This window comes from Melopsittacus undulatus, chromosome 12 (assembly GCF_012275295.1).
Source record: "Melopsittacus undulatus isolate bMelUnd1 chromosome 12, bMelUnd1.mat.Z, whole genome shotgun sequence".
NCBI lineage: Eukaryota > Metazoa > Chordata > Aves > Psittaciformes > Psittaculidae > Melopsittacus > Melopsittacus undulatus.
This window is the reverse complement of record NC_047538.1, coordinates 5,213,563-5,227,944: the sequence shown is the minus strand read 5'-3', so window position 1 is coordinate 5,227,944 and position 14,382 is coordinate 5,213,563. Positions and strand designations below refer to the sequence as shown.

Here is a 14,382-nt window from a genome sequence, read left to right as displayed (position 1 = left end):
CTTACTGCTTTTATTGACAAAGCAGAAAGGTCTTTTGCAAAGCATGCTTGGCCACAAAAGAGCAAGAGGAATTCTTGGCTAAGCTGAGCTTTGTCAGCCAACACCTTCAGTTTTTAGGATCTTCAATGCATGATACAAAAAAGGCTGTTAGATCTCAGATTTCACTCGTGCTTCAGGGTATTAGCTGGGCTGGGGAGCTGCAAAACAAATCCACTAAGCAGCTCTGGGGCTTTTGCTGGGTCTCTATTATTCCTCCCAATTTAAATTGCAAACTGTGGCAAATCTGGCTGTTGGCTATGAGATAGGGCTGCTTGAAAGTGATACTCCATTCTGATCATACCTAGCTGGGACAGTGCAGCAAAAGGATGGAATAGGAGTTACTAGCTATAGTACAACTGAAGAATGAGAACATGTAATAGGGGATATGTGCAAGCCTTCAGTATGTTTGTGTTTTCAGAATCATCTGTTGTAACTGCTTTCTTTTTTCTGTGCTGCAGTTGCAAGTGAGTTAGAGATCTTGGTTAGGCTTCTTTGTTTCTGCCTTCTGTGTTCATCTGACATTTTTCCACTCTGATTCAAAACACAAAGCCCTTGGTGTATGTAGAGAACAACTGCTCTATTTATTATTGTTACCGACTTTTCCGTGGCAGTTCAGGAGCCCAGCAGAGGCATTGTTGTGTTCTGAGCAAACAAGTTGCACAGCTAATTTTTGCAATAAGTGCAATCCTTTATTATCCTGTGAGACATGTTTAGCTTTTTTGGGACAACTTGGAACAGATGTAAAAGCTAAAATGGGAGCAGGGTGTGCTCTGGCTCTTGTTGGACATCTTCAGCATTGTAAAAGGTGAAAGTTTTTCCACTGATTGAGGGGGAAAAGGTTTGGCTCTTTACCATGTTAAGCTTGTTGCTTTCAGACAGGTTGCTTAGGAATTACATATGAAAGGAATTTTTCTTGGCATTTCCTTATAGGCACTATGTGAACTTTGTGAAATCAAGTTTGGGAAAACACACCCTATGTGCAGTCTGGTAAGTGTGTTAACTATGGGTTTTTTCAAGTTAACCATGTAAATTACATTGGTTTTGGTGCTGTACAGTCCACATTGGTAATGTTCTCCAGAACTCTAAGCAGGGGCTACATGCTGGTCAGTATTTTAAACTGGTAAAGGGAATCCTTTTCCCTGAGGATTTAGAAACACCAGGACAACAGAAGACCTGCTTTGATTGCTGAAATCTTGAGATGTTTCCATTTAGCTATCGGCATGACTGAATGTTAAAGCATTGAGGGCATGTGGCAAGCACTGAAAGGTGACGGCACAGATAAAGCAGTGTGGCTGACATGCACCTTTGATTAGCTTGCCGGTTCTCCTGTTTTCTAGGTTGTCTCTTTGCCCTTGTGGTTGCCTAAATCTTTAAGCACGGGTGCAGGAAGAGAGCTGCAAAGACTTTCCTATCTTGGAGCCTTCTTCAGTCTCTCTGTCTTTGCTGAAGATGATGTAAGTGTTAGAGAAGGATGTTGGTACTTGCATGGTGGGGCTGCTTTATTTGTTTTCTCTTCCCCATTATGTTTGATATATTTGTCAATCTTCATTTTATTTTCAGAACAAAGTAGTTGAAAAGTACTTCTCAGGGCCTGCCATTACTCTTGAAAACACCCGGGTTGTTAGCCAGTCTTTGCAGCATTACCTGGAATTAGCAAGGGTAAGTCATCCATGTTTTAAAAATAGGCTAAGTATTGTGGGTTTTGAGTATTGTTGGTTTAAGTATTGTTGGTTTTGACATAGATGAAGCATATAATATTAGAACAATAGTTTGTTAAACAACAAATCTGTCAGGATATGACTGGAGGGAATTAAGGTTAAAAATCAGTGCTACAAATACTTCTCCAAGGTTGTAAGCCAATTCAGAAAATAGCAGAACAGTTAGTCATGGGTTGTAGTTCACACTAAAGGATGAGTATAAACATACAGACTGGATTAGTAGTCTTTGTGTTGCGCTAGTCTTCTATATAGAAATGTTTTCTGCAGCTAATGTCATAACTAATACATGCAGATAAAACTGACAGTAAGACCATAACAGAAGTTGTAGTTAGTTTTGTGGCATCTGTAGAACGTAGGAAGCAGGAATGTGATGGTGAGAAGTACGTGCAACCTGACAGAATGTTTACTTGACATTACAGCAAGAGCTGTTCAAGATACTGCACAGTATTTTGCTGAATGGGGAAACTCGAGAAGCAGCTCTCAATTACATGGCAGCTGTCGTCAATGCCAACATGAAAAAGGCACAAATGCAGGTAAATAAAGGGGAGCACTTCATGTGGTTTGTGGATGTAGCCAATGCACAAATAGCAGTTGCTGGCTCATGCACTGGTGGCACTTGAATGGAGGACAGAAGAGTTTTGAGTGCCTACTGCAACAGGCAAGAAGCTCTCTCCTCAGTCTTTTCTCTCTTTCAATACATTTACATTTCTGAAATTACACTGTTTTACCTATTTGAGCAGCTTATTTCCTCTCTTAGGACATACAACTTCATTAACAGAGTTTCTATATTTTTAAACCTTTGAATTCCCCCCAGCCACATGTATGGGGGCTTCATTCCAATTGGTTATGTTTAAAAACCTTGTTTCTTAGATAAGAAATTGCTCAGCTTGGTATGGTTTCTGTAAAAGGAATAATGCAGATAGGAACTGGTGGTCAAACAACAAACGGGGATGTTGCTTTGCCATTGTTGAATTAATGCATTGCACTCATTTCCTGTGATAAAGCCTCAACAACTGAAGTTTGCATCATTGGTGTCTTCAAGTCCCCATTTCAAAAGCAAACACTTAAATAAACCTTATGAAACTCGGCAACTATCTGAAAGTCTGTCTCTATTGAAAGAGGCCCTTTTAGTTTCTTAGGTCATCTTCTATTACTTTTTATACATTCAATGTTCTTGAGAATGACTACTTAAACCATAAAGTTAATACCTTGGTTAGTAAGTGACCTTCCCATTGTCACAAAGGTCTCCTTACAGATCCACATTCTGCATCATTTCTCCCCTTTCTTGAACATACATAATTAATTCATATCAAATACTGTTAAAGCAGCAGAAAACATCCTCGTACCTCTAAGCTTGTCTTCATCTATTCCCTTTCTTACCCCACAGACAGATGACCGTTTGGTATCTACGGATGGCTTTATGCTCAACTTCCTATGGGTACTACAGCAACTAAGTACAAAGATCAAGCTGGAAACGGTTGATCCCATGTACATATTCCATCCCAGGTGTCGTATTGACCTCCCAACAGATGAGACCAGAGTGAAAGCAACAATGGAGGATGTTGCAGCCTGGATCACTGAACTTTGTGAGTACGCTGACTGAGACACATTAAGCAGTTACTCTGCCCTCTGGTTTTGATACTGTAAATAATTGCCCAGTTCCTAAATGCTTTTTCTTGATGCTGTCAGCTCTTATTTCCCTTAAAAGGCGAGTTGAGTTCAAGGTCTTGCTCGTAGACAAGGTTATTTTTCAGTTTCTTCACCTATCCACGTGGTTTGTTTTCCAGACAGGGATCCGTCTCCATTTTCTGAGCCGAAATTCCCAACAGAGTGTTTCTTCCTAACCCTGCATGCCCATCATCTCTCAATCCTGCCAAGCTGCCGCCGGTATATACGCAGGCTGCGGGCCATCCGGGAACTCAACAGGTTAGAACCTGCTAATTCTGGAGTCTCAGCAGCATCTTCTTGCTGTGACAGCAAGCCCTGTGAACTAAATGAAATCAGAATGACAGTTTGGGTAGAACTGTTGCTGAGATCATCTTAACTATTTGTTGATCTGCTGCTTATGGAGTTTTGCTTACCTTGAGGGACTCTGGCTTGAATTGGGAATTCAAATAATAGTGGGATGGGGGATATTGATTTCACAAGGCAGCTCTAATTGGTGAGAAGACCATTCTGTTTAAAAGATAATTCAATTCTCTTCAGAGCATTTTACTTAACACTGTTTTATCATAACTTAATCTATGGTGTGGTTGCTAATGTGTAGACATCAATGCCTCAGGCTCAGCACAGTGTAGGAGTGCATTTAGTTACCTGTCTGATCATCAAATCATTGTAGATGACTTGTACTTTCAGAAGCAAGAACTTGTTAGTTGTTCCTAAGCTGTTTGGTATGTCCCAGAAGGTAATTCCTTGGCTTCCTAGCTGGGATAATGTGTCGTACTCTCAGGGCAGAGGGAGGAGGGAACCCTTCAGGAGTAAACTCTTGATGTTGTCCATGTACAGGTACTTCAGCGTGTGGTTTACCATTTTAAAGAGAAGTTGTTGACAAGAAGATCCTGCTGGTTTCTATTGCTCTTGGCATAAATTCAGATAGACTTTTATAGTTGCTAAACCTCGAAGAACACTCTGTTAAAATTAGAGCACATTTTTGATCACCACTATTTTCCATTGTTTATAAATGCACTCACTGCATTTTGGTAAATGTCCCTTGGCACTAATACATGAGTTCATCACAGGATTTTTGGACTGCATTTGTTATGATTTCATTTTTAGTTTTTAAAGCCACAACCAAGGCAAAACCCGGGGAAGCTGCAGGGACCAGAGCAGGAAAAGTCAGTATGTTCTAAAGAAACCAGGATTTTCATACAAACAGCCTGTGGATTACTTGTAAATAAGCCATACATTTGGTTTGAGAAAGGAATTGCTGCTTTGTCCTTATTTAGAATTGCTGCAAAGGGGTTGCTTATGCAGCAATCTCCATCTAATGGGGTGGAGTGAAGAGCTCTTGGCTTTACTGACATCAGTAGAGCTCAGTGTTCAGTGTTTTCCATGAATTGCAGCACTGGGCAAGGTAATTAGATGTTAGTAATAAAGACATAACACTGGATGTTTTTCTGCTCTAGGCAGATTGATGTGGAAAAGAATCTGTGTTTAGAGGAGGAATAAAAAGGGGTCATTTTCATATGGTTCAGTCTAATGAGTTTTGTTCTAATCAGCTGCCCTTTCTAAAAAGATTAAGATACAGGAATATGTTGGGTGTTTTTAATGTAAATGGTGTGTGTAATGTGTATTTAAGTTCCATTCTGTGGGGCAGAGTGGGAAGACGGAAAAGGGAGGAGAGGCAATACCAGCCACCTTGATTTACTGGTCCTGATGCTGCCAGGGAGACTACAGACTGTTCATGTATTGTACTGCTCTGCAGACCTGAATGTTACGAGGAGTGGAGCATGAGAAGGGTAGAACAAACCTGCAAAATAGCATTTACAACAGTGAGAAGGTACATAGGGTGCAGACATGGACCTGTGGGAAGGGGAAGGTGTTTCTAATGAGTCCTGTTGTTAGCCACCTTTTTCTTCCTTGGCTGATTTTGTTTTTCTGATATTAGACAATAAATGAGAGCTCTATAAATAGCTCATTGTGTTTGGGTTAATTTTATATAGTACCTTTTTTGTGTCAGGGTTAATTTTAATAACTCCTTTAGAGTGACTGTAGACTTCAGTGGGGATAAAATTAGGTTTTTAGGCAGGATAAATAGATCCCTTCTGTGTTTCAGCCCTTTTTTATCTTTTTGCACTGCTCTGGTTTGTCTGACAGGGATGTTGGAGCTAGTGTATGCAGTGCCTTCAGATGCACTGTGCAGATGTTCAGTCTGCATTTACTAAAGCAAATTCTTTTTCTTGCTGTGATGATAGCTGACTTCTCTGTATTTCCGTGATAGTTAGCAGATAAGTAGGTTAAATGCCTTGTAGATGGCAGTACATATCCTCTCTGTCAGGATAACTAATTGCTGCATGTGGTTTTCAGGACTGTTGAAGATTTGAAGAACAATGAAAGTCAATGGAAGGATTCTCCTCTGGCCACCAGGCATCGAGAAATGCTGAAACGTTGCAAGACACAGCTCAAGGTTTGTAAGTGATGCAGTTCTCAGCTAAATGCCTTTGTCAGCCTGTCTGTCTGGTGGGTCCTGGTGCTTAAATGCATCTTGAAATTATGGTTTTGAATCTATGAACCCTGTGAGTACTGCACCAGGTGGCAGTCATGATACAATATCACATTAATGGGGAATTTAAAATTCAAAGTAATAAAAGAGAGAAAAAAAAACTATTTTTATTGGAGAGAGAACAAGCAAAGGGATTGTGGCTTGTTCAGGGGTAGTTGTGTGTGCACAATGCATGCCTGAGATGGAGATGGAACTCTCGAGTCCCTTATCTCATGTAGAGCTCTTGCAAAGACTGAGGATGCTGCAGTCCTCTTTTGAAGGTCTGACCTGTTTGAATCTTTCTGGTATAAAAACTGATGCAAGTTTTCTGAGCTCTATCACCAGAATGACTTTAACTGCACATTTTCCCACTTTGATACCACTCTTACTTCTTTCACTGTTGTCATAAAGCTTGTAAAAGGTTCTTCTGTCCCTGCAACTCTGAATCATGTGCATGGTTTTGATACATTGGCACCTAATATGCTTTGTTCTGCTCAAATGAGAACATACTTTACGAAGACCATTGTATAGTTGTCACAACTCGCAGATAAATTGATTGCCTTGAATAGGCTTGACCTTCCTTTTACGTTGCCTTGCCCTGGCTTAGTTTCTGTCTGTGTGTTCTGCAGAAACTGGTGAGGTGCAAGGCTTGTGCAGATGCTGGTTTGTTGGATGAAAACTTTCTCAGGAGATGTCTGAATTTCTATAGCATGGTGATTCAGCTGATGCTTCGCATTCTTGACCCTGCCTATCCCAAGTGAGTGTCAGGATTATCTCTGTAAGTTGTATCCAAGAGACTTCAGATTGTGTCAGATTCTTTACTGGATTCAGCAGTTCTAAAATGTCACTATTTGGTTTTGCAGTGTCTGCACTCATACGTGACTGTTACTTTCTTTATGTCAGTGATACACATTCTTGCATGGGATATATGTCTTATTTATAGTTCAGGGTTCAGCTGGAGGGCATGGGGAGCAACCCTTGGGTATGTTTAATACCCTTGAAGTACTGACATGGAATTATAAAAGTTAATATCAGAGCTCTTGTCAAGTGTTCCCATAGGAGAATTCCATAAGAGATCTCGTGACACTTTCTGCTTAACCCTGCAGTTTTATGTCTTGTTTGTTGTCTCTCTTATTCCACAGCATAAAATTGCCTTTAACTCCTGAAGTTCCGAAGGTATTTGCAGCATTGCCAGAGTTTTACGTGGAAGATGTTGCTGAGTTTTTATTTTTTATTGTACAGTAAGTAAAGTTCTATCTAAAGGGACTTTGTACCCCCATCTACCCCTGAGACAGGTGGTGTGCATGTAAGTTTAGGGTTGCAAAGTCATTTTCTAGCTATTTAGTAGTTAATATTCCAGTTTTTAACAACAGCTGTAAGATTATGGCATTGGCTTTACTGAGGTGAGCTCTGCATCCCCACTCTCGTGAGTGATCTGAACTTGAGAACTATAGACAGTACAGTGTTGGGGCTTTCCATTTTGTTTTCCTTATCTTCCTCTTTTCAGATATGCTCCTCAGGTGCTTTATGAGCCCTGTACTCAGGACGTAGTGATGTTCCTTGTAGTGATGCTCTGCAACCAGAACTACATCCGAAATCCTTATTTAGTAGCCAAGCTGGTGGAAGTGATGTTCATGACAAATCCAGCTGTTCAGCCCCGGACCCAAAAGTTCTTTGAAATGATTGAGAATCATCCTCTCTCCACCAAATTGTTAGTCCCCTCCTTGATGAAGTTTTACACAGGTAAGTCTATAGTGTACAGTAAGCAAGGAGTGTTACAAGGGAAAAGGCTGTGTTAGTTGTAACCCTTAAAGCCACAACACAAAACCAAAAGCCAGGTAGATCTTAGGTCGTGTAAAGATGAGGCTTTGTTGCTCAGGAATCAGGGGAAATAGCATTAGTGGAACCTTGAGAATTCTAGTCCTACAGGCTGCATGTGCACTGACAGCTAGCACTGTAGATGGATGTGATGATTTTAGGGGTGTTTAGGTGGCAAACTGGAAGCTTTTTGTTTGCTTTGTAATTGGGATTTTAAAAATCTCTGTAATTTTGCTAGTCCTGCTTTAGAGAAGGGTTTTGCACCTGTAGAAATAGCTGGTTTTGCAGTGTTCCCAGAGTTTTATTAGGGAAATTTTAGACTGAGGTAAATAGCAGAGAGGAGTTGAATAGAACAGAAAGTTCTGGTTTCTGAGAGTTTTTCTTAAGAAATAGGTTGATTCTGAATTAGCAGATGGGCAGTTCTGCTGCTTTTAGTGGGGATTAAGATGGAGAACTTCTTGAATGGGAATACAATTTAATTTATTAAAGCTTGGTGGTTTTGAAGCTCATCACATTGGAGGCAGCAGGGGAGAGAGGTAGCGTGTTGCAGGTGAATCTTGTGAGGAAAGTGTTGATTTCAGTTCTGGGCTCTGCTTTCTTGCTCAGATGTTGAACATACTGGAGCCACGAGTGAGTTCTATGACAAGTTTACGATCCGCTACCACATCAGTACCATTTTCAAGAGCCTCTGGCAGAATATAGCCCACCATGGTACATTTATGGAAGAGTTCAAGTGAGTAAGATGTTGTCAAATACTGTTTACTGTCATGCAAGATGCTCAGGCAATGACCTGAGGAGATCCTTACCATCGAGAATGGGTGATGCTGTGTCCCATGGTATTTTAAATGGCAACCTCTTCCAGTGGAACTGAAGTGTTTCTAAACTGAGCTCTGAACACCACAATCAACTTGGCTTGGGGAATGGGTTCATTGTTTGAAATCAGGGGTTGCAGGCTGGCTGCACACCCATCTACTGTGCTGTGATAACCCTGTTTCAATGCTTGCAGCTCTGGGAAGCAGTTTGTTCGCTACATCAACATGCTAATAAATGACACAACTTTCTTGCTGGATGAGAGTCTGGAATCCCTAAAACGTATCCATGAAGTGCAAGAGGAGATGAAGAATAAAGAACAATGGGACCTGCTGCCCAGGGTGAGCAGAGCTGTGTTTCAAAGTGCCCTTTACTTATAATTTTTTAATATAAGACCATTAAAAAAACCCTTTTTAATGAGGGGCAGCACCAAAGGGCTGTCTATGGGAAGCAGCTGTCAATGCTTCTTCTTGCTGCCAGTATTGCTGTGGTCACTCTGGATGGCTTTCTGTGAAAACCCATCATGCTACGTAGTGGTGTTGTGGGTGGCAAAGAGTGTGGTGTGAAGTAGAAATAATGTGAAGTGTTAAATTACTCTACACTTCATTCTAAGTGGAGAAACTGAGACTTTAACCTTCTTGAAGGATCTTTTGAAAGATGCTCGCAAGTGGAATTCGCTGCAAGGAATAGAAGCTTTTATTTTGTTCATGCATTGATCCAGGGTAGATTTGATGCAGACCATTAGAGCCCTTTATCTCTGATCAAACAATAAGTGTGTGTTGACCCACCAATGTCAGGTATTTCTATTTTAAGGTTATTGATTTTAAAAAAGAATTTGAAAAGAAAAAGCTATAAAGATCTTGTTTGTTAAAGTGATTCTGGTTCGCTCTTCTTGTTTGTGCCTCCTAGCAAGGTAAAGCCATTACTGTAGAGACAAAATGCACTGGTACATATCTACAGATTGTCCCAGTGTGGAGGGTTTATTACTTATGGTAGGGCATAAATTAGGGAGAACCTCACTTGACTCTCAGGTCCCAAGTTGATCTTGAGGAAGCATAACCCAGGTTTGCAAGGTTTGCAACTGTGAGGAGCAGTTACAGGATGTGAATGGACTCAGTGACCCCTGGCTCTTATGATCCCATCTGCACTGATGTTATAGTGCTGCAGGAATCTGAAAGATTGGTGCAGACTTTAGCAGTGGGTAGTAGAAGTGAGCTGTACCTTAAACTAACACATGTGTCACAGCTGGATTTGAACTGCCATCTGCTCGTCTGTCTGTCTGGACCATGTTAGCACTATGGCTGTTTTGAGGGGTGATGATGTAGGGAATTCTGGGGGCTTGTAACCACTGAATGTTTGTTTCCTAGGAGCAGCAGCAGGCTCGGCAGTCCCAGCTGGCTCAGGATGAGCGTGTCTCTCGTTCCTATCTGGCTCTGGCAACGGAAACTGTGGATATGTTCCACATCCTTACCAAACAGGTTCAGAAGCCTTTTCTCAGACCTGTAAGTCCTGCTCAGACCTAATCTTGGTTTCTGGCTTCTCTTAACATCTCTGCTGTTGGATAACAACCTGGAAATGTTTGGTAGCCCTTTGTCTCCATTTTCCTCCCTTTCTCCAACTCATTGAAATCTAATTGCTGTTGAAGTTATTTGATGTTATTTGATGTTGAGTTAGTGAGATGATGTGATCCTTCTAGACAGAAGTGTTTGCATTCATTTTTTTAACTGAAAAGTGTGCATAAAGACACTTCCTCCAGCCTGCAAACGGATGATTTTATTAGGTAATAGTGCCTCATCTTGCTGTATACAAATCCAGTGATTATAATCTTTATTGCTCTTTTACTTTGGTCTTGTAGGAACTCGGACCACGACTGGCCGCTATGTTGAACTTTAACTTGCAGCAACTGTGTGGCCCCAAGTGCCGTGACCTGAAAGTCGAAAACCCTGAGAAATACGGGTTTGAACCAAAGAAGCTGTTGGACCAACTGACTGACATTTACCTACAGCTGGACTGTGCTCGCTTTGCTAAAGCAATTGCTGATGATCAGGTGAGCTCCAGAGACATGAGAGGGGGGGAGGACAAAAGCAAAAAGCACTGTAGAGGAAGAGGACTTTGCAGAATCCTCTAGAAGAGTTTCATCTTCCTGCCACCCAGTTCCATTATATGTGCTTGCAGTTTTCTTTCAGCACATCAGCCCTGTCCATATTCTGTCTGCTCTTTGTGGATAGGTAGCATTTTGCAAACCTACAGATACACATAAACATCTGTAGCACTTCACACGTGTAGGGAATTTCCTGAGCATTAGCCACTTCTGAGCTACACACAGCCTTGGTGTAAAGTACCAGAAGTACTTGGTTCTAATTTTCCAAGTGGGAAAACTGGACCATACAAAAAGTTTGAACTCCTTTCCCACTTCCTCATCAAGAACACATGAAACGGGGCTGGGACGAAGAGCTTCATTTAGCAATCCAAAGTTCTTCCTCTAGACTAACAGTTTCCAAATAATATTCCCTTTTCTGTCACTTCATTAAATGTATGTGTAATCAACTGACAAAGCACAGCAGATGTGAGACAGTTAAAGGCATCCTTGAGCTCCTCATGGGAGTCTTCAGAGCAGACCGTTAGTTATGATGATAGATGAGCTGTCCCTCACTTCTGTAAACTTCTGACAACTGACTTGCATCTCTCCATGCCTGTGTCTTATAATACAAACTTCTCAAGATCTAGAGGGAAAAATGTTCTCAGTGGCCAACTGAAATTCTAGTGGAAGCTGTTTCCCAGCACATGAAGCTGTATTTGCATGCTGAGCAGATCAGAGGTGTTGGAGTAACTTATGACCCCTTTTCTGTAATTAGTGAAGTCCTGATAATTGCAGATAACATCAGTAACACTTGTGAAGCAAACCTTATGTGTTTGCATGTGTATAATGAGCACACAGGGAGTGTTTTGTGCTGTTCATTGCATGTGAAAGTGTGAATGTTACCCATCATTCATTCATCGATGCCGCAGCAAAATGCACATGACGGAGGGGTTAAAGAGAAAGCAGCCTGCTGGTGTGGGAACTGGAATAAAGCTTAATTAACAAAGTGGCCCTTCATCAAAAAAAGAGGGTGGGCTGACCAGTATCTTAGAAACTGTCAATGACAGGAAAGAAACACCAAGGAAATGCCCAGTAATGGCTATTGGTATCAGGAGGGGAAAAACAAAACAAAACAAAAAGTTGCTTGATCATGGCAGGCTTTCTCTAAAGCATTTTGATACATTTCCCATTTGCAAATCCTAGCACGTGTCAGAAGGGATCTGAAAACACTTCTGAAGCCCTGGGCGTGTTGCCATAGCTCTGTTCACTTGGGCTAGAAAGGAGTTTGGGTGGGCACTGCGTGTCCCAAGTAGTGAATGGTATTTCTTGGTGGGATGTAGTGTAGATGAAAGAAGGAGGGCTGTGCTGAACACTTGAAAACCCCCAAGGAAAACAGAAATCTGTGAGACTTAGCGTGGTTTTGTTTTGTCATTTAATTCAACCTTGCATGGCAGTGTAAATAACAATTTTATTAAAAGGCTTATATCAAAACATGGCATTGTGAACTGAGAAGAAAATGGTGTCTTTAGAACATAAGCAGCTTTCAAAAGCCCTTGCCTAACTTTCTGTTTTTACATGAAAGCAATGCGTGCTCCAGTAGAAACTATAGGATATGCAGTTGGTCCCTTTGAATGTTGTACTGTGCAGCTGTACAGCTCTGATTGCACCGCCTGGCAAGTTCCCAACCAGCATTAGCTCCCTCTGAGTTGTTGTACTATTTCTGTAACATCAAGGGGTGGGGTTTTTGTTTGGATTAGGAGAAACAATCACTTCTTTCCCATTGCTGCCTTGCACATTATCAGAGAAGTTAAAGAATCAAAACAACTTCTCTTTTTATGCTGTGTTTTCAGCCAAGACTTGAGAGAACGAGAATACAGACAGGAGTGGCAGGATGGATGTGTTGTCAAAGGAACAGTGAATGTCTTGGTTGTTTTGATTAGGTGATGTTGCCTTTTTTGTTGGTCTGAACAGCTCTACAACAGTGAAGACCAGTAAAAAAAAAGCCCAAGTCCACCCCAAAGATGGACTGGGTGAAATGTTACTACTTTTATTTCTGATGTGATGCTGAGTTTTCATTGATTCCTCTTTCTTAACCTTAAAAAAAATGCATTAAAATCTTTATGGCATATTAGGATGATACTGCTCAGCAAAGTGGTCTGTTTATGCTTTGCTTGTAGAGGTCCTACAGTAAAGAGCTCTTTGAGGAGGTGATCTCCAAGATGAGGAAGGCTGGAATCAAGTCAACCATAGCAATAGAGAAATTCAAACTTCTGGCAGAGAAAGTGGAGGAGATTGTTGCCAAGAATGCCCGTGCAGAAATTGATTACAGTGATGCTCCGGATGAATTCAGAGGCAAGTTGAGATTCCTAAATACTGGCTTGTTAGGAGAAGAGGGATTTGGTTTGTTACTTTGATGTATCTTAATCGAAACTTGGTTTTGTGTAAGGAGCCTTGCATCCTGCTCTGTTTCAATTAAATGGTTAAGTAAATAGAGAGCTAAGAGTTTCTTTCTGCTTTCCCTGGGATTGTACATCCAATCCTATCCATGTTTTGTGTACTTTAGCACAGTTAAAACAAAATAATAATTTGAAAATAGAGTTAAAATAGCTAATGCTTTGTCCCAGATCAGGAAGGGAAAATTATAAGGAATTAAGAGAGAATAAAGGCTCCACTGCTTGTACTAACCCTTTTCTGTAAATCCAGCAACACACTTGACTGAGGACCCTGAATAATCAGTTCTGCACTGTGGTTTTGTGTGCAGATAAAATCTGTGGCTATTGTCTCCAATTTAATGAGACCCTTTGTGCCCCCAGATCCACTTATGGACACCCTGATGACTGATCCTGTGAGGCTGCCCTCTGGAACTATTATGGACAGGTCAATCATCCTGAGGCATCTGCTGAACTCTTCCACTGACCCTTTCAATCGTCAGACACTGACAGAAAACATGCTGGAACCAGGTATCGGATTCACATTCACCAGTAGAACTGCTATAGGCTAGGGGAAGCAATTTGTGTGCAATGTGTTCTCATAGAATAATGGTTTGGGTTGGAAGGGACCTTAATTTCCAGCCCCCTGCCACGGGCAGGGACACCTTCCACTAGAGCACGTTGCTCCAAGCCAAATCCAGTCTGGCCTTGAACACTGCCAGGGATGGGGCAGCCACAGCTTCTCTGGATAACCTGTGCCAGCGCCTCAGCACCCTCACAGGGAAGAACTTCCTAAGATCTCATCCCAGTCTCCCCTCTTTCAGTTTAAATACATTCCCCTTTATCCTGTCCGTACATGGTTTTGTAAAAGGTCCCTTTCCAGACTTCTTGGAAGCCTCCTTTAGGTACTGGAAGACTGTTACAAGGTCTCCCCTGAGCCTTCTCAAGGCTGAACAAGCCCAGATCTCTCAGCCTGTCATCACAGCAGAGGTGCTCTAGCCCTGTTCTGTATACTGTCAGAAGATAGCGTTGAGGCTTCAGTGGAGGTAATGGTTCCTTCATCTCAGTGTGCACAGAAAGGTTAGTTCCTTCTGCTTTCCCTTTTTCTGGGAAAGAAATCCCGTGTCCTTGACTTCATAACTACCAGGCCAAAGGATATTATTATGGTAGGGAAAGGAGTCAGTCATTTACTCAAAGCTGTGCAGAAAATACATTGATGGAGAAGACATTCCTGATTAGGTTTCTGGAAAAGAAATTAGTCATGAGTAGCTTCCTTACAGTAAAATA

The 14,382-nt window shown here is 41.5% G+C and overlaps 1 protein-coding gene across 3 annotated transcripts in view; it reads left to right on the top strand.

Moving 5' to 3' along the window:
- Positions 1-14,382, top strand: part of UBE4B (ubiquitination factor E4B) — a 38,646-nt gene that overhangs the window by 22,890 nt on the left and 1,374 nt on the right. For all 3 annotated transcript variants that reach the window (XM_034068121.1, XM_034068122.1, XM_034068123.1), the window contains 16 exons: positions 970-1,026; positions 1,377-1,493; positions 1,600-1,698; positions 2,177-2,290; positions 3,145-3,343; positions 3,545-3,683; positions 5,784-5,883; positions 6,588-6,715; positions 7,101-7,199; positions 7,466-7,701; positions 8,383-8,509; positions 8,783-8,927; positions 9,954-10,088; positions 10,442-10,633; positions 12,844-13,018; positions 13,480-13,626. In XM_034068121.1, the coding sequence (XP_033924012.1) occupies positions 970-1,026; positions 1,377-1,493; positions 1,600-1,698; positions 2,177-2,290; positions 3,145-3,343; positions 3,545-3,683; positions 5,784-5,883; positions 6,588-6,715; positions 7,101-7,199; positions 7,466-7,701; positions 8,383-8,509; positions 8,783-8,927; positions 9,954-10,088; positions 10,442-10,633; positions 12,844-13,018; positions 13,480-13,626 (2,209 nt within the window). The remainder of the gene's footprint in view (positions 1-969; positions 1,027-1,376; positions 1,494-1,599; positions 1,699-2,176; positions 2,291-3,144; positions 3,344-3,544; positions 3,684-5,783; positions 5,884-6,587; positions 6,716-7,100; positions 7,200-7,465; positions 7,702-8,382; positions 8,510-8,782; positions 8,928-9,953; positions 10,089-10,441; positions 10,634-12,843; positions 13,019-13,479; positions 13,627-14,382) is intronic.